General features: G+C 40.2%; 1 protein-coding gene across 4 annotated transcripts in view; it reads left to right on the top strand.

The window, feature by feature from the left end:
- Astn2 (astrotactin 2) overlaps positions 1-19,448 on the top strand; it is a 698,452-nt gene that overhangs the window by 521,464 nt on the left and 157,540 nt on the right. For all 4 annotated transcript variants that reach the window (XM_048813212.1, XM_048813214.1, XM_048813213.1 and 1 more), the window contains one exon: positions 6,749-6,915. In XM_048813212.1, the coding sequence (XP_048669169.1) occupies positions 6,749-6,915 (167 nt within the window). The remainder of the gene's footprint in view (positions 1-6,748; positions 6,916-19,448) is intronic.

Consider the following 19,448-nt stretch of genomic DNA (forward strand, 5'->3'; position numbering starts at 1 on the left):
TAGAAATAAGCAAAAAAGAGCACTTTAAAGTAGAAGAGGAACTAATTGGGAAGTGGAAGAAAACCAGAAGGAAGTGATAGAAAAGGGTGGTCAAGACAGGATATGGGAGGGTGGAGTCTAACAAAGCATAATACATACAGATATGGAAATGTCACAGGAAAACCTATTAATCGGCACATTAATATGAGTTAATAATTATAAATTTTAAAGACTCAAAAAGACCCCACAAGATTCTGATTCTTTGATAATATCAATAAAAATGAAAAAAATCTAGGAAGTCTTATATCTATAAAAGGGAGAAAACACGATTTAAAAATATCTGAAATCAAACAGTTGATATCACTACAGCCCCTGAAGATGTCAAAAGGAAATAAGAGGGCTGGGGTTGTGGCTCAATCGCAGAGCGCTTGCCTACCACGTGTGAGGCACTGGGTTTGATCCTCAGCATCACATAGAAATAAATAAATAAAGGTTAAAAAATATTTTAAAAAAAGAAAATAAGAGAATACTGTATATAACTTTTCACAAATAGATTTAATAATTTAGATAAAGTGGACCAGTTTCTTTAAAACCTCACGAGTATGAAATAGATAATTTAAACAACTCCAATAAGAAAATTGAATTTGTAACTTTTATATTCCCACACCTCCAAATCTCAGCCTGAATAGTTTTACTGGAAAAGTATACCATGTGTTTAAAGAAAAATTAACACAAATTCTAAAAATGATTTTCCCCAAAACTGAAGAAGAGAGACTACTTCCCAATTGATTTTCAGGTAATAGCATTACATTGATACCAAACAAGACAAACCCAGTGAAAAACCAGAAAATGAGAGAGTAAGACCAATAACCCTCAGGTATATGGTTGCAAAAATCCTTAACAAAATATTTGCAAACAGAATTTAAAAAGACATAAAACAGAACTGTCTACCATGGCTTAATTTTATTCCAGGGACAAGCTACTTGACCAAAATTTGAAATATCTGTCAATATATTTATGGGCAAAACAAGAAAAAAAATCATGGAATCAGACCAACTGATAAACAAAATTCAACAACCAAAATTATTTTAAAAAAAAACTTCTAGAAAAATAGGAATAGAGTAGAACTTACACATATTGATAAAGAACATCAATAAAAACCCTGGGGCTGGGGTTGTTGGCTCAGTGGTAGAGTGCTTGCCTTGAATGTGTGAGGCACTGGGTTTGATTCTCAGCATGGAATATTAATAAACAATATAAAGTCCATTGACAACTAAAAAAATATTTAAAATAAATAAAAATAAAAAAACCCTACAACTAACATACTTATTATAACAGATTCAATGCTTTCTCTCAAAGATCAGGAATAATTATTATTGTTGAACACAATGGTAAATTTCTTAGCCAATGCAATAACACAAGAAAAAGGAAGTAAAAGGTTCAAATTAGAAAGGAGTAAATTAAATAGATCACATACTTGTTTACATTTAAAATCTCAAGAGACCTTGGAAAAAATTCTAAAAGAAATGAAAGAGTTCAGCAAGGTCTCGGGATACAAGGGTACAATTATAGAATATAATTTATTCTGTATAATTATATATAATTCTTATAGCCTAGCAATGAACATGTAGACACTGAAATTTAAAATTCAGTGCCATTTGCAATCCCTAGAACACAATGAAATACTTAAATAGGAATCTAACAAAACATGTATGCTGAAATTAAATGCCAATGAAAGAAACCAAACAAAATCTAAATAAATGGAAAAACATAATATATTCATGAATTGGAAGACAAACATCATAAAGATACCCATATTTCTCATATTGACATAAGAGCTTAAGACAATTCCTATCAAAACCTCACATGATTTTTACCAACATAGAAAATATTTTTCTAAAATCTATACAGAAAGACAAAGAAGTACCGTAAGGAAATCTACTTTTGAAAAAAGATGAATAAAGTGGAAATAAAGTCTGCCTTTCCTATTTCTACACTATGTTTGTTTATTCTTCCCTCGCCTCATCCTTATTAACCTTTTATCACCTTATACTTTATTCTTTCTTCATAGTACTGTTTTATTCTATGAAATAATCATTTTACTTGTTTTATTATTAATCATTTGTTCTCTGGAGTTTAAGCTCCACGAGAGCAGTTTCTTGGCTGTCTTGTTTACAACAACCCTTATACCAACTAAAACATTTGCTCGGCACTGAGTAGGTGTGCAGTAAGTATTGGCTAAGTGGTACAATAAAGGACTTGGGAAGATAAGAAAGAAAAATCATCAACTAGTGGTTTCCATTAAGTTTCTCTGGGAAGGTTGGGTTCATTTATTTGTCATTTGTTAATTTATCCTTCATTTATTAAGTGCCTGTGGTGTGCAAAAGTGTTATCTCACAGAGTCTCCAGAATGCCTCTGGGAGAGGCACTGTATTCCCATTTTGGAGATGAGAACCTGGGGGGCTCTCTTCTAGGTGAACCAGCCTTCCCAGATGCTCAGCCAGGAAGCCTGCAGTGGAATTCAGTCCTGACTTCACTGCCCACATTGTCATCTCCAAGCTGTGTCCCCACATAGATAAAGGAAACTGGAGCCCAAATAGGTTCATGGATTGTCCAAGGTCACAGGGCAAATGAGTGGTGGTGCCTGAGCGAGACCTCAGGCCTCGCCTCTGGAGATGTCAGTACCCTAGACATCTCCCTTCTCCCATCACATCTCTTCCAGGAAGGCTTCCATGACTAACATTTCCTCACTCTGATATTCCCCATTCACTCACATTTCCAGAATCTTCCTTTTCCCAGCCAAATTGTACCATATTTTATAATATTTGCTCTAGAAACTAGTTCTTATCTGCCGAATGTTTGCACTTCTTACCTCTTAAGCTAGATCCTAAGCTCCTTACAAACTCAGAACTGCAGCCACCCTTTGCCGATCACTAAGTTAGGTACTTGATAACATTTGTCTCACATTATTATTCATTGCTATGTGACAGATTATCCTAAATCAAGCATCCTAAAACAAACAAAGATATTTATTACATTATGCAGTTCTGGAGAGTCAGAGTAACTTAGCTGTTGGCAAGGTGGCAATCAGGATGTAAGCTGGGGCTGCAGTCATCCCAGCAGGCTTGAATGAGATGGAGAATTCACCTCCAAGCCTGTGTCTTTGACAGGCCCGGTTTCTCTGGTTGTTATCTGCAGGCCTCAGTTTCCCACTATAAAACCAGTTACCATCTCTCCTACCATCAGTTATTGGTCACATAGACCAACCCTGGTACAGTGCCATGAGGGATGGGGCCTATACAAAAGTGTGACCAGGAATCGTTGGGGACATTCTTTGCAGCTAGCTATGACACATTTACCCCCACACAGCAATCATATAAAGATAGGAGAGTTTAAGTCATGGACCAAAGGTCACACAGCTTGTAATAGTTTGAATTCGGTTTGAATAATTAATAATTCAGTTTGAATTCAGACCCATTATTCATAGGTACATAATTATACAGGTTTGTGGGATTTGCAGTTGTATATTCATACATACACACAACACGATTTGGTCCATTTCATTCTTCAGTACCTACCTTTTTCCTCCCCTCCCTCCTCTCTCCCCTGATTCCCTTCTTTTACTGCGGACCCTTCATGAATCCATAGATACCCTGAACTTCCTGTCTGGCACTCTGCAGTTTCATCCAACAAATAGCAAGTACCTACTATTGTGCCAGCTGAGGACAAACCCAAGGTAGCCTATACTATGACAAATATTACATTTTGGTGGAGAAGACAGAAGATGAGCAATGGAATAATTGAAACAATGTATACATAATAAATAGTGGCAAAGGGGGACCTCATCTGCCCCCCTTGCCCTCTAAGACATGGGCATGAAGCCCTTAGCAGACGAAGGGAGGATCCTATGGGGGTCACTGATACATCTGCTCCACTTACTCAGAAAGTCTCTCCCATGTTCATGATCAAATTTAGGTATAATTCTAGCTCTGCCTTTATTCTGCTGTGTGATATTAATCAAGTTCCTTCCCCTTTCTGAACCTCAGTTCCTCAACTGTAAATCATCTTGGGGAAAGAGACAGAGGCTCTGCAAGTTTGTCTTCATCAGTCAAATGCTTTAACCTAAAGGAAAGTGAGTAGCATGGAGAGCCCTGAGCTGAGACAAGGGGAGCCGGCCTCTGTGTCCTCCACTCCTGTGCTAAGGGACTCTGTGTGGTGTGCTGCTGCTCTCTGACCCTCAGTGTTAAAGCATGGGGGTCAGATCAGCTCCAAGACCTGCCTTGCCCTGCTCTCTAAGACTGATACGCTTAATAAGCAACAGGGGGTGAAGTGACTTGCCCAGGAGGCAGTAAAGAGCTACAGACTGGCAAGCCTTCCAGGCCCTGCCCGGCCACCCTCTGTGTGTGAGTCCCTCTTCAGCTTCCTCATCTGTCCAATGAGAACAATGACAGGACCTGCTGTATTTATTTCCTCCAGCTACTGTAGCAAATCGCCACAAACTGGATGGCTTAAGACAACAGAAATGTATTCTCCCACGGTTCTGGAGGCCAGGAGTCCTACATCAAGGTGTCGGCAGGTCCTAGGGCCCCTACAGCAGAATGTAAGCCTTGCTTCTTCCAGCAGTTATGGTTCATGGCCACGGGCATGCCAATCTCTGCTCCAAGTGCACATTGTCTTCCCCTCTATGTGGGTAATCTTGTTCTGCTTCTCTTATAAAGACATTCATGATAGCATTTAGGTCAGCCAGTAAAATACAGGAGACTCTCCTCCTGAGCTTTAGCTTAATCACATCTCAAAACCTTTACCACAGACAGACGTATTCACAGCTTCCAGGTTCCAGGGCTTAAGACAGGGAAGCATCTTGGGGAGTCATTATCTGTCTACTTCACTGGCTCATTTATTTGTATAAGGACTGAATGAGTAAAACAGGTCATGTGCTTAGATAATGCTCGGGTTGCAGTGAGCATAGATTTGAAAAACCAAGGTGGTTGGGAATCAGTGGCAGATGGAAAGAACTGGGACTACTACCCCACCCCAGGTCTCTCTTATTTCCCAGTGAGATGGTCCAGTCCCCATCCCTGAGTCTCTGCAGACAGACAGAACCCAGCCCCCAGTGCCAGCAAATGGCTCCAAATGACCCTGTGACCAGGTGCCCTTCTGTCTGACAGAATGTTCAGAGACAAGCAGGGGACTCCTCTGAGCTTGTATTAATATGTACAGCACTTCACTCACATGGAAAATTGATTTTTCTTTTTAAGCACAAAACGTAGCAGTTTTATAACCTTTCTGCAGCTTGACAAAGGCCATTTATAACCTACTTTCTCCATCACCCTTCCTGGTGCCAGTCTCAAATGCTCAAATGTCTCCAAGAACTCTCTTATGCATTCGTAATTACAAATTCTTCTTAGGCAAAATTTAATTTCCAAGAGGGCTGACCTCGTGTTTTGTTGTGGTGGTTTTGGAAAATTAATTTTGTGTGTGTGTGTGTGTGTGTATTTATTGATGTCATTCAGAAGGACAGCTTGGAGAGGGGGCTAGGGAGCTGGCTGGACCGGAGACAAGGGGAGGGCATTTTAATCAGTGATGTCCAGTGATGGATGAGGAGGGCTGGGCTCCGGGTGTTTATCTCCGTGGACAGGAAATGCCAAAAGGTTGAATGAAATTAAAACCTAGGTCCTCACTCTTCTGAAGGCAGGAGTGCTCCTATTGCTTCTCCATCAACTGCGCGGGAGAAGATGAGCTCAGCCTCAGCAAATGATGGAAAACTAAATAAAGGGTCAGATGTCCCCAGTATCAGATCATCCACTCCCAGAGCACTTAGCAGGTGCCAGACACACTGACGAGAACGTGACAGCTGAGGTCACTGAAGGTGGGAATTCTTGGGGTTTTTGCTTAGAGACCAGAGGAGGAATGTGCACAGGGCTGAGCAAGCATCTGAACATTTCTGTCGAGGAACCCCATTATGAGTTTAAGGAATATCTGAGTTTAAAAAAAAAAATCCATATATCCATTTAAGCTAAGGATGCTACTTAGAAATATCACTTTGGAGGAAAATTTCAGGAGGCCAAGCTAGAGACCTGCAGGCTAGTTAGGAGGCTTTTGGTTGTTCCCAGGATTCCTTTAGAGTTCAAGGGACAAGGGCGGAGAAGAGACCAGTTCAAGACAGAAAGATAACTCACGTTCATTTTGTGAGTACCAACCCTTGCCGCAAATTCTGAAGTAAGTTACGCACCCTCATGATACCATTTAAGCCCCACTAAAAATCTATAGTTGTGTTAGGCCCATTAAGTAGATGAGGACATTGAGAATCATAGAGGGTAGTAACTTGCCCAGGGTCACACAGTGAGAAGGACAAAAGCTGGAACTTAAGCTCATATTATTAGGGTCTCTTTAAATTATATCTGACGGCTTCCACGAGTGACCTTGCTAGCAGCAGACTCTATCAGGTGATAGCAATCCGAACAAGACTGAAGACAACCCAACAGTATCCATAACTTTCCAAACACTTTGCAGACACTATCTCCCTCCATTCTCACCACTCTATGAAGGAGATAGTCACAAAAATCCTCTTTTACAGGCAGGAAGGCTGAGGTTCAGAGAAGTAAAGGTTTTTTTTCCAAAGCCACCTAGCTATAAATTGGCCAAATGAGTCTTCAAACCTGTCTCTTTTGGTGTCTGACACACGAGGCTCTCAGAAGGTGGGAGGAGGGAGTATTGGGGCCAGCCGCCTCCTGTGCCATAACCACCCTGTTGCCCTGTTTCTGAGCAGTGCCCAGAGGAGCTCAGGCCCATGAAGGACGGCTCTGGCTGCTACGACCACTCCAAAGGCATTGATTGCTCTGATGGCTTTAACGGCGGCTGTGAGCAGCTGTGCCTGCAGCAGACGCTTCCTTTGCCCTACGATGCCACCTCCAGCACCATCTTCATGTTCTGCGGGTGAGTCTATCTGTCCCCAAGGCCCAGGTGTGGGAACCCACAAGGCCAAGGGGGTATGGGTGGGAAAATGGTCAGGAACTGCTGCCTCTCCAGCCTGGGCTGACCTTCAGGGAAATGGCCTCTCATTTCTATTCTGCTTCAGCCCAAGACGTCAAAGGCAAGAGAAGAATGTTGAAGAGAATAATGACAGAGGAAAAATAAATAATGGATTAATACATGCAATAATAGAGCCCCTGCCCCCGTTTCATCCAGGGTCAGAATATTTTCCTTGTGAGGTCTCCTGCCCCTTCTGCATGCCCTCCTGCAGCCCTGGGCAATGCTGAGTGGAGAGAAAAGCAAGGATCGCGAAGGTGTTCACACAGGAACCATCAGGTGTGGTGCGCAAGCAAATCCATAGGTTTAACCCAGGTTTGAACCTAGATTCTGAAGGAACTCAGCAGGTTGAGTCCAGCATCAGTGTCTGTGGCCCTAGTGCCCCATAGGTGAGGACGAGTAATCGCAGATAGCTGGTGCCTAGGAAACAATACACTCAAAGCTTGTGTCATAGCTTGGGACTCAGGAAGAACTCAAATAAGGACGTTGTTGTTTCTCATTTTCACAGTCCTGGGGATGAAACTCAGGGCCTTGGACAAACCAGGCACATGCTACTACTGAGCTACATGCCCAGTCCCTTAAACTGAATATTAAAAGTAGCAGGAGAACAAAAAAATGGGGAGCACATTGGAACTAAACTTGCTGAGTAGAATCAGGCCACTTGCTTTCTCTCTCTGGGCTACAGTTTAACTGTCTGTGCAAAGAAATCACTGCACAACTATGGCTCCCATTTCTTCCAACTTACCTTGTTTTCCCTATGTGTAGTAGAGTTACCTCCGCCCCAGACATCACTTAGGAAAGCGTTTGGTCCTCAGTAACCACTCAAGAAAATAGCAGCATTCTGTTCTTCTCATGTCTTTTCTGGTTATATCGTCACATTAGAAAATTTGCTTATCTTTGACATTCTGTGACTCAGAAAAACAATCGTATGCTTGTGTGAGAAGGATTCCCAGTGCTCTTGTCATTGTGGTAGGAAAGCAGAATATGAGATTTAGCAACCTCTGCAGTCCATCTATCACAGAAAAGGGAGGTGGGTTTTATCCCAGTTTACCAGAAAACTGATTGAATTTGCACGGTTCTAGTACACAGAGTTTAGTATTTATTACAGGGTCTCCTTTCCTGCCTCAGTCACGCTCAGGGTTGCAGGTGCCTTGAAGCAGGTGTTGGGGCAGCTCGCTGGAGGTCCTAGATATGTATCAGTAAAATAAATAAGAAATAAATTAGCCTATGCGGACCTGAATTTATGGCGGTCTCTCCTCAGCCTAAGTGACTGCAGGGCAGTGTTGACTAAATTATGCATGGGCTTGGATCTGCAGGCTTGCATACAGAATCAGCTGGGTCCTTATCATTGTTATTTTCCTCTCCGTCTCCTTGTGGGGAGGGTGTTCTTCTATGGAAAATAACAACAGGAACAGCGGCAGCCGCAGCACTAATGGATTTTGACATGGGAAACTATCACCACCTTCCATCCAGAGCCCACGATAGGGAACCTTGGATTTGGTAATGCTGAGATTTTAATCCCATCAGGACTGAAGACTCCTGACCTTCAATTGCCTCAATACCTACTACCTCAATATAATGATATCTATGAACAGTGCAAAATACTTAACATTTATTATTCAATTAAAGCTAAGCAACATGCTCAAGGTCTATGAAACACAACTGGGAAACACATTATTAATTGTATGACCTTGAACAAGTTACTTAACATCTCTTAGCTCTGGGCCTCAGTTTCTTCATCTGTAAAAACACCAGAATAATAGTCCCTGTCTATAGAGTTGTTATGAGCTCTAAAAACATTGCTTACATTACGATTTACATAAATATTTAAAGTGCTTTGGAACAGCACCCTGCATCAAGTTAGCACTATATATGTTCATTCACTAAAGTAACTCAAGTGAATGATCCTAATGACAGTCACCCATCACTTGCTCAAGGACCTCATGCCCTCAACATTTTGGTTTCTGGATCTCTGAAATGGACTTTCTTACCTTTTCTGCCATGGAAGGTCTGTGGAAGTGTTAAATAAGAGTTGATTTGGGCCTGAGTGTGTTGTGTGCTGTTAAGACCCATTCAATGCAGATAAACTGGACAACAAAGGAAATGAAACCCAGGTCTCCAAACACCAACTGCAGCTTTAATATGCTTTTGGAAATTGTCTATTAAGGATGCAAATGAGAAGTTACCCACACTTGTTAGAAGCACTGTAAACAATGAAGGCTATTAGCAGGTGCTTGTGAGAGAGTTGGTTGAGGGAGAAGTGGGAAGTTATTGAATTAAGCAGGGAAAACAAAGCAAATCCTTACTTACTCAAAGAGACCTTCCCAACTTGGGGAAAGCTCTGTAAACTTAAGAGTTTTCTGAATATAGGGACAGGTTTAATAATTCTGTTTAATAACAACAGCTCTGGGTTTAATCCCTAGTACCAATAATAATAATAATAATAATAATGGCAGCTAGCAGTTTACTAAGCACTCCTTTTTTAAAATATTTTTTTAGTTGTAGTTAGACACAATACCTTTATCTTATTTATTTATTTTTATGTGGTGCTGAGGATCGAACCCAGCGCCTAGCACATGCTAGGTGAGCACTCTACCGCTGAGCCACAACCCCAGCCCTACTAATCACTTCTTATGTGCCATGACTATAGTAAGCGCTTTGTGCACATTAACTCATTTAATTGTCATAACAATTCTGCAAGAGAGGTGCTATTATGATTCTCACCTTACAGTTAAGAAAACCAAACACGGTGACTTGCCAAAGGTCACACAGCTAGTAAGTGGTGGCTGTCAATTATTCAAACCCAGTGATTCTGGTGCCAATCAAGACAGATCTTATGTCAGTTGCTGGCCTCTGGACACATCTAGTCATGTGGTCTTGGGCAACTCACTCAATTTCTTTGAGCATGTGTGTTTTCATGTACCATCAGAAGTGACTACAGCCCCACTATGCAGATCAAGTGAACCTGTGCAAGAATGAGCTGTCATACTTAATTAAGCCCTCAGTAAACCATAGTACTAGTCTAACAGGTGGAAAACCATCACATTCAATTATTTAATTGCTGGATTTGATGTCTGGCTTGCCAGTTTATCTCCAGTATCTAGAATAGTGTTTGGCACATAGCAAGTGCTCAATTAGTAACTGTTAAATGAAGTTGCTCAAATAATGGAGCCAAAGGAGTGGTTCCTATTTACCCTTTCCAGCTGCATTTCCAACTATATCCCTCTTCCTGTGTTAGCCTCTTAGCTTCAGCCTCTGTATTCTGACTACTTTCTGTGTCTCCTCTTCCCTTCCCGTGTATACCCTCTCCACTCAGATGTCCCTGAACCTTTAACTTGGACACCTGTTTCATCTTCTGTCATTTCTTTAGCAAGTCCCCCTGGAGTCCATGGGGTCAGCATGAGATGGGCAGCTACCCTGAATCTAAGAACCAATAACCATCATTTCTCAAGTGGGATTAGGACATGTATGGAAATAATTTTTCTCTTTGTTTTATTTTTGTTAATATATATATATATATATATATATATATATATATATATAATGTATATATATATTTTTCATTTCTACACAGGGGGCCTTATTAAAAGAAGAGGCTGCTTACATTTTGCCCTATATTCTAACTTATCCCAATGAAATTCTGACACTTCCCAAAGACTGGACCTCTGCTAGCTGCCCTGATTATCAGCCCCTTACCAAGCCAAGTTCCCCCCAAATGGATAAAGCATCCAAGCTCTAGGGTTACTCCACTACTCCTCTGACTCTCCATTGTGGTTGCCCCATTACCTGGTTGACTCACTGGTACTGCCCCACTGTGAACTCCTCAGGAGCAGGGACAATGCCCTAGTCACCTATGTGTCTGTATTATCATTCCATACTAATTGACCTAAAGACTTCTTCAAAACTATAAGGGTTGAATTCCTCCACCTAAGGTTTGTTGCACCCATTCTGTGCCCGACCTTTAAGGAGATGCTAAGAGGGCCACGAATCATCAAGCACAAGTCCTAGCCCACCATGTGCAAAGAGGGTACTGTGAGCAGGTGGCTGGGCCTCACTTGGTCCTGACTGATGTTCACAGAGCACAGGTACCAATATGGTAGGCAGAAACAGGTCAACTGGAAGTAGGTTGAGAAGGTCACTGGATACTAAGCTGAAGTATTTAGAAAAGATCTTGTAGGTGAAGAAGCATTACCTTCTGTGAAGAGCCTGACAAATTACCTAGCAACCGAGTTTGTCGGTTTCATTTGTGTGGGTGTGTTTACAAAGTCTGCGGTGCACACTGCCAAGAGAACTTAATTTTATCCACATAAATCCAGCACGGTTTTAAAAAAGCTGTTAATATAAAGATAGGACTGATCAGAGCCATTTGTAAGGAGCGAAAAGGAAAGGGAGAAAATGGTTTCAGGAGTCTGAAATGAGAGAGTTGCTCAACATGAGACAAATTTAACTTTGTGCTTCTTGGCAACCAAAGTAAACAGAGAAAAAAAAATACCCAAACAAGACATAGTGGATTATACAGTCATCCTTACTTCAGAAAAAGAAATTCTGATTTTCTGTTTTGTTTTCAGGGGGTCTACACCTTTCCCTGATATCATCTGCTAAGAGATTTTCCCACGTATTCTTATGTAAGGGAGAGAATTCCATCAACTTTTTAAAAGTTTCCATATCTCCCAAGTGACTTAGAGAAGGAAACTGAGGCCCAAAGTTCTCAAAACCAGTTAGCAAATAAAATTGAGCTAGGAACTGGGGACATCCCAAGTATGTTTAGGACCTAATTCCCATGAAAATATATTCAAAATATGAGCTCAAAGAGCATATGTGGTCTCAACTCATCCTTATTAGCCTGTTTAATGTCCCTTTCATGTGATTTTAGGAGGAGATGAATTCAGGTATTTAATGTCCACAATTAACTGGAAGCCACTTCTGTCCTTGTCAAAGTCTGGTCTGGTGGAATGGGGGCGACGGCTTTGACTTTGACAGTCAACATCCAGTTGCAGAGGGTGGAAAGCATTCTTCAGGCAAATATTCTTTGGTGGTTTCTGCCTAAAAGCCTTTTTAAGCTAGTGCCTGGGCTGTCCCCCTTCTGACTTTTGATTAGAGGATGTGGACTTTCCCTCTAATAGTTCACACTGAATACTTTCAGGCCGGATTCTCATCAAATATTACTACCTGTGTTCTCTGCTGTTGAAACATTGGCCAAAGCTCACATGTAAGAAATATTCACAAAGAATCAAGAGAAACACATAATGTCCACCTTTTCTTCAGCTAGGTATAATTCCCATGGTTTTGTAACATACCCAGAGATTTTTTTTTTTAAGTAAAAAATAAAAATAAAAAATAGAGAAGCTGAGTGTCGAGGCCCATGTGGGAGAGTCTGCGCTCAGTAACTGCCTCCTGCAAGTTCCCAGGACACCAGGGGATAGTAAAGGCTCTGACAAGGTCCTCGGTGGGGAAACAAATTTCTTTGATTGTAGGGTACGATATTTTCTGCATTTTAACATCTCTGAAATGAGGAGTATCTTATTTTCAATTTTTTTTTCTATGATTTCTTTCTTTTCTTCCATCGTGTTAAATGAAATGCTAGTGTTTCTTACCATTTGGGTGGCTCTTAGAGTAGATCAAATATGCGAATACATTAGCCCAGAGGTCCTCATGGACTCCTGTTTCCTTCCCCCTTTTCAAAAGAATAGCCTCGCATATAGAACCTCCAAAATGGCTTTCCTGGGAACGCAGTGTATCCTCGGGTGAAGCCTGGAAACCAAGACCACAGAGAACAGCTCTACTGAGCTTCATTTTGGTTAATGTGGGGACAATCCAGGGAGACTTCATGGGAAGGACTCTGGTGGCATTGGTTAGTGGGGTTAATGCCATCGAGAGCGTCAGCTGCTGGTCCTGGCCCTGATGACCCCAGGTGAGATTTCTCATGGTGTCACATGTCAGGGTCAGCTCTGAGCAGCCTTCTCCTCTCTTACCTTGATGATGGGTACACAGGCTGACGCTCACCTGCGTTCAAGTCTGTCTAGCACCTTGAGCTGTTCTTACCCTTACCTTTTCTCTGTTCTTATTTTTGTTTAGGATTTGATTCCCTTCCTTATTTTTAAAAAATATTTTCTAGTCTGTGGATTTCATTAAATCATTTTATTGGTTCCACAGACCATTGAGAAATGGATGAATAAGCAAATAAATAAAAATGCTGTCTGCACGGAGAGTTTGTACACAATGCCATTTTTTTTTTTTTTGGTATGTGTGTATATGTGTCCCAATTTCCTCCTTTGAAAAACAGATTTGAGAAAGTCATTTGTGTTGCAGTGGAGAGAACAGTGGATTTGGAGTAAGAAGGCCCAAGTCCACGTCCTGGATTTTCCCAGGTCCTATGTGACCTTAGTCAAGAAGATTAGAAGTCCCAGGCCTCAGGGTCCTCCGTGGCCATGTTGGAATGGAAGTACCATCTGAAGGTCCTGCTGTGAGGATTAAGGAAAAAGTGCTCCTGGGTAGACACATAACAAGGCTTGATGCCACTGTCTCCACAGTCCCAGTTTTACTCATCATGTGAGGGCTGTGTCAGGGTGACACATTTGTTGCCTTCAGCTAAAGTGCCCAGTTTCTGTCTTTGTACTTATTTTATGTTTTGCATTTTGGCATATGTATAAATATAATTTCTTGTGGATTTTGGCTCGTTTCCGGTAAGCCTACGCTCTGTAAGAAAATCTCCCAGACAACAGAATGTTCTGCAGGAGCTGTATAATTATGTGGCATCATATGAAAATAAAATCAAAAACAGAAACCAACAACTAAACAGACCTTCACGTAAATCTTCCTGTGCCCCGAGGTGGCTTGGGGGAGAGAATTGCTTATATTCCAAAACTCAGAGAGGATCATTCGCCTTCCTGAGTCCCTGTGTTTTTACCACTCTGTCTCTAAGGGTCTTACTGCGCACACACCAGGCCTTTTATCTCTCCCTCCTTCCTCTCCTGCTAACCCATAATCCTTCTCCACCCCACGCAAAAGAAAGTCACCACAAGCTTACAGTGTGACCAGGTTAAGATCTCTCTCTCTCTCTCTCTCTCACACACACACACACACACACACACACACACACACACACAATTCACATTCACATGCACTCATACACACTTAGAGATTTGAACTTCTCAGTTTCATTCCCAGCACCATAATGACCGATCACTCTGCTTCTCCAAACCTGTTTCCTTATCCTGCAATGGGAGCAGCAGCTCCCTAAGAAAGCTGTGCATGTCCTAACCTTTCTGCAGACATCCCCACAAACTCAGTGGCACAAAACAGCCCAAATTTATTTCTTTACAATTCTAAAGGCCAGAATTCCTAGAATCTAGGCTTTGCATGACTGCATTCCTGCTAGAGACCTTAGTGGAGAATCGGCTTCCTTTTTTAGCTGGTAGAGACTACCTGTATTCCTTGATCCTTTTGTCTCTTTCTTATAAAGATCACAGGGGGTTATATTGGGTCCACACAGATAACCCAGGATAATCTTTCTGTCTCAAAATTCTTTAGACCGTCACATTTGCAAAGTCTCTTTTGCTACAAATTTGCAGATGTGTCTGTTATTTTTTTGTTGTTGTTTTTGTTTCCATAACAAAATGCCTGAGATAAATACTCTTATAAGGAGAAAGGTTTATTTTTTCTCATAATTTCAGAGGTTTCAGTTTATGGTCCCTTGTCCCTGTTGCTCGTGGCCTGTGGCTACCCTGTGTGTGAATGTGGGATTATGAGGCAGAGGAGGCTGCTCACCTCATGGAAGAGAAGGGGGGGTCAAAAGGGACAGAGGACAAAATATCCTAACTTCCTTCCACTAGGTCCTATCTCTGCCACCTCCCAGTCAAGCCATGGGCTGGAGTCCAAGCCTTTAATATGTGGGTCTTTGGGGTCTTTTGAGGATTAGGATATGAACACTTAGGGAACATTATTCTATCTATTAGAGGTTATAATAAGAAACAAACCACATCATATACCCAAAATGTCCACTTGATCATGAAATATTAAACGTGGGCCTGAGCATTGCATATAGTGTGTGTGTGGGTATGTAATGCATTTTTTAAAATTTATGCAATACATATAATGATTCCGTGTGCATAAATGTACATTGTCTGATGTATTATTTTCCAATGAAGGAAACACAACAAGTTATGTTCTAAAATTTTGCTTTGAAGCAAAAAAAAAAAAAAAAAAAAATGAAGTCTAGAGAGAAACCAAAAACTGGGATCTGAGAACTAGTGGAAACAAAATTTATACTCCCTAAAGTATAACTGGGCTAATAATCAGATAACTCATAATAGCATGAATAATAATAATTACACAATTGCTGGTGCATTACTTGGCCACTACACAGTTTTTTTGTTTGTTTGTTTGTTTGTTTGTTTTTTACTTTTTTTGTGGTGCTGGTGATCAAACACAAGGCCTTGTGCATGCAAGGCAAGCACTCTACCGACTGAGCTATATCCCCAGCCTTTACACAGTTCTTTACCTAAGTTATCCCTAATTCTTACATCTGCTGTATAATGAGGATTTAAGTTACCTCATTTAACAGATGATAATACTGAGCCCTAGGAAAGAAGGAGATTTGGCCAAGGTCACATAGCTGGTAGGTGGGACAACCTCTATTTAAATTCAGATTAAATTAGCTCCAAAATTGACACATTGTTTCTCCCTTAAGTAAAGGGGCATGAAATCTCAATAAATTCACAAAGGTAGAAATCATACATGCTACTTTCTTATTAAGAATTAACAATGAAGGGGGAACAAATCTATTGGGATTTTTTTTTAAATAACTACCTTCTAAGTTCCACTTGGGTATGGGAAAAAAAAAGTCAGGCTGAAAACCGCTTTAGAAATAAACAGGAGCAGGAAAGCTGCATGTCGAACTCGTGGGATGTAGGAAAAGCTGCTGTCAGACAGGCCACAGCTTTTTGTAAGAAGCAAGAAAGATTGAAAATAAACAAATGATGCATTTGAATTAAAAAGCCAGAGAAAGAATTATGAAACAATGTAAAGAAAGCAGAAGAAGGAATTGAATTGGAACGGGGTGGGGGGGGGGAAGGGAGTCCATCAATGAAATACAAAAAGACTCCTTCAAGCAGAAAGAGAGAGACAGGGGAGAGAAGAGAAGAGAGATTAAAAATCACGTCAGGAATGAGCTAGGGACATAACTATAGAAGCACAGAAGATAAAACAAATTTTATGAGAATGCTGTGTGCAACTTTATGCCAACACACTTGAAAGTCTTGGTGAAATATATTATGTTCTTAGAAAACACAAATTGCCAATTTTGAGTCATGATGATATAGAAAATCTAAGTAGGCAAATAAAGTGGAAATAAATGACAAGAAAGCTAAGTATCAACAACTGAGAAGAAGATATCAAGCCTGGAGATTGATAGGCAGGTCCTGTCAAATCATCTAGGAACCAATAACCTCTAACTTAGGTAAACTGAGCTAGAGAAAAAAAACCAAAATGACAGCTTTCTAATTTATTCTCTAATCCTAAAACCCAAACTGAGAAAATATGTGTTCATCCTTCTAGAAAATTTGGGGAGACACATTAGAAGTAATGACTTATTTGTATTGGTAGGATTCCAAATCAACTGACATAAATCAATAACTTTTCTCAAATCACTAACTAGAAAATATAAGTGAAAATATGATCATATTCTTGAAGTGATAAAGTATAATAATAGAAGCTTTCACTCTCCAGGGACACACCATGTTCCAAACATGACACCTTTAATTCTCACAATGGTTTTTAAAGTGGGACTTCTTTACAGATAAACAAACAAGGTTCAGAGAAGCTAAGCAGTCTGTCTGAGGTCACACACAGCCTGTAAGTGATGGAATCAGGATTTAGACTCTGTTGACCTGGATCCAAAACACATGCTTGTAACCTCTAGAGTGTAGTACCTCCCATAAATGTTTATGAATAAGACATGTGCCATACCTTTCTGACAAAAAGTCTAAAACTTCAAAATTTTTTTAAAAAATGATAAATGGAGATATAAATTCTTTTCTGAATGAGAAGACTTCAATTTATAAAGAAGCTGTAATAGTTAAGATGAGATAAGCTTTGTCGCTCTAGCAGGAGAAGACCTCCTGTCCCAAAGAGAAACATGTACACAGAAGTTAGTTTCTTATTCGTGCAAGGTGTGCTGTGATGGAAGCCACCTGCCTTCATCCTGTAATATGCCTTTGAAACACATGATCTCCAAGTAGACCAGAGCAAGAGAAGAAAGGGGCCTGGAAAATGCAGGATGTTGTAGAAGGGCTAAGTCTCATCAGTACTGGTTCCATTGCTAAAAATTCCAGCCAATTGCAAGAAAAGCTTCGTCTACAGGGCGCACCCAGGGAGAGGAACAGTTCAATGAATGCAAGAAAGTGTCTCTGGCATAGCCCTCAACAGTGCCCAGCACAGAACTGACTCTCCAATCATATATATATATGAACGATTCTTAACTGAAGACTAAAACTTTCCCCCAACTTCAATACATTACCACCTAAAATTAATCCACCACCTTCCAAATTTTCATGAGGGTTTTCCCTGGCCTTTGGTGAGCTAATTCTAAAATTCATTTGAAGGGGAAAATAAGGAAGAGCACTCTAAAAAGTTTGAAATAGAAAATCAGCATTCATGAGGGAGAGAGGACTTACTTTATCCTATCCAAAACAAGTCATAAATCTAGAGTAATTAAAAGATGGAGAATTATTTCAGGAATATATATGTAAGGAAATAGGAAAATCCCCAGCCACGTATGCATGCTATACATTGGGATTTAGTAATCTGATAAAATCACATTCAAATTAGTTGGCAAAAAGATGAACTTTTTAGGTAATTGTCTTCCTGACTTAAAAAATAGTTCAGTTAAAGTAACAACTCTCACAGCACCCAAAATAAATTCCATATATATTAAGTAATCAAAACCAAAAAATTATAAAAATGCTAGAATTATGTACAGAAAGATATTTTATCATCTTGTAGCTTTCTAAACATTGCATAAAATTCAGAAGCAATAAAGGACTAGAATATAAAAGTTATAAGCCATCAAAAGCAAGATTAAAATACAAGCACAGACTAGAAGAAGATTCTAATACATATTGGAGAGTGAAGAATAACTAATCAGAAAATATGCAGAGCATATGCAAACCAATAAGAAAAGACAGATATCATAGTAGTAAATGGTCAAAGCACATGAACAGACAGCCTGCAGAAGGAGAAACCTAAATGACCATAACATAAAAACATGCTGGACTTCACCAGTAATCAGAGAAATGCAAGTCCAAACAAAATATGAGTTAATTTTCCCATCCCAGAGTAGCAATATCCATATGAATGATGTGGCAAGATCGGACCTCTCATTCATCAATGATGGGCTTGTAAACTGGGTGAGCCTCCACAGGTGGTAATTTAGTAGATCTATCAAAATTTTAAAATTCATAAAACATTGACCCAGCAATTCCTCTTGTAAGAATCTGTCTTATAGAAACATACACATGTGCACAGTGATATATGTATAAAGACTTTCATTATAGCACTGTTGTAATAACAAATAGCTATAAACAGCCAAAGTGCCCATCAATAAAAATTAGTTAAAAACATTATGTTGCATTTATACTGTGCAGTGCCAGATAGCCGTTTTAAAAGAACAGATTTATATGTTAGAGACTTGACAAAAAGAATCTCCAAAAAATTGCCTTAGTTGTCATTGCATGTCTCATAGCAATGCATAGTGCAATTCTCTTGATGGGTTTATTATTAAATGTCTATGCTGTGGATGTGTATTTAAATGCATTGGAAAAAAAGTCCTGGAAGAATACATAACAGATGACAGTGATGATCACTGGGACAGGATGTGTGAAGTGACAAGTGAAGAACTTCCACATCTTATTCTATAGACTTTGATAATGTTTACTCATTGACAACAATAATCTATTCATATGTGCAGAAGCATGCATGTATATGGGTATGTGGAGAGAGAGACAGAGACAGGGAGAGAATTCTATCTACTTTACCCAGGAAACGATTTCTTCCTATTTTCTGAGGGCCTCCTAAGATAGATAGGGAGCTAGATTTGATAGAGCACGTACATGTGTTCTACATTTTCATATGCATTCAATTCATCTCCACTGCAACTGTAGTAAGAGGAATTTACAGAAGCAAAAAGGAAGGATAGACTTTACCAAGGCTTGAGGACAGGGCTGCCTTCCAAGAGGCTTTTTCTTCTACTTTGAGCAAGAACTTGCAGACATTAGAAAGACAATCAGGGCATCAGTGTAGTACACAGGGGCATAGGAGGAAGCCAAGGAAAAGACTGACAGCTTGCTTCATGCATGAGAAGTTCCTGGCTTTTCACTAAAGTGGTTTTGGGTCATGCTTTCAGCTCTGCTTGTCTCTTTCTTTCCCCCTCCCCCTCCCCCTCC

This window comes from Marmota marmota, unplaced genomic scaffold, assembly GCF_001458135.2.
Source record: "Marmota marmota marmota unplaced genomic scaffold, marMar, whole genome shotgun sequence".
In the NCBI taxonomy this organism is placed as follows: Eukaryota; Metazoa; Chordata; class Mammalia; order Rodentia; family Sciuridae; genus Marmota; species Marmota marmota.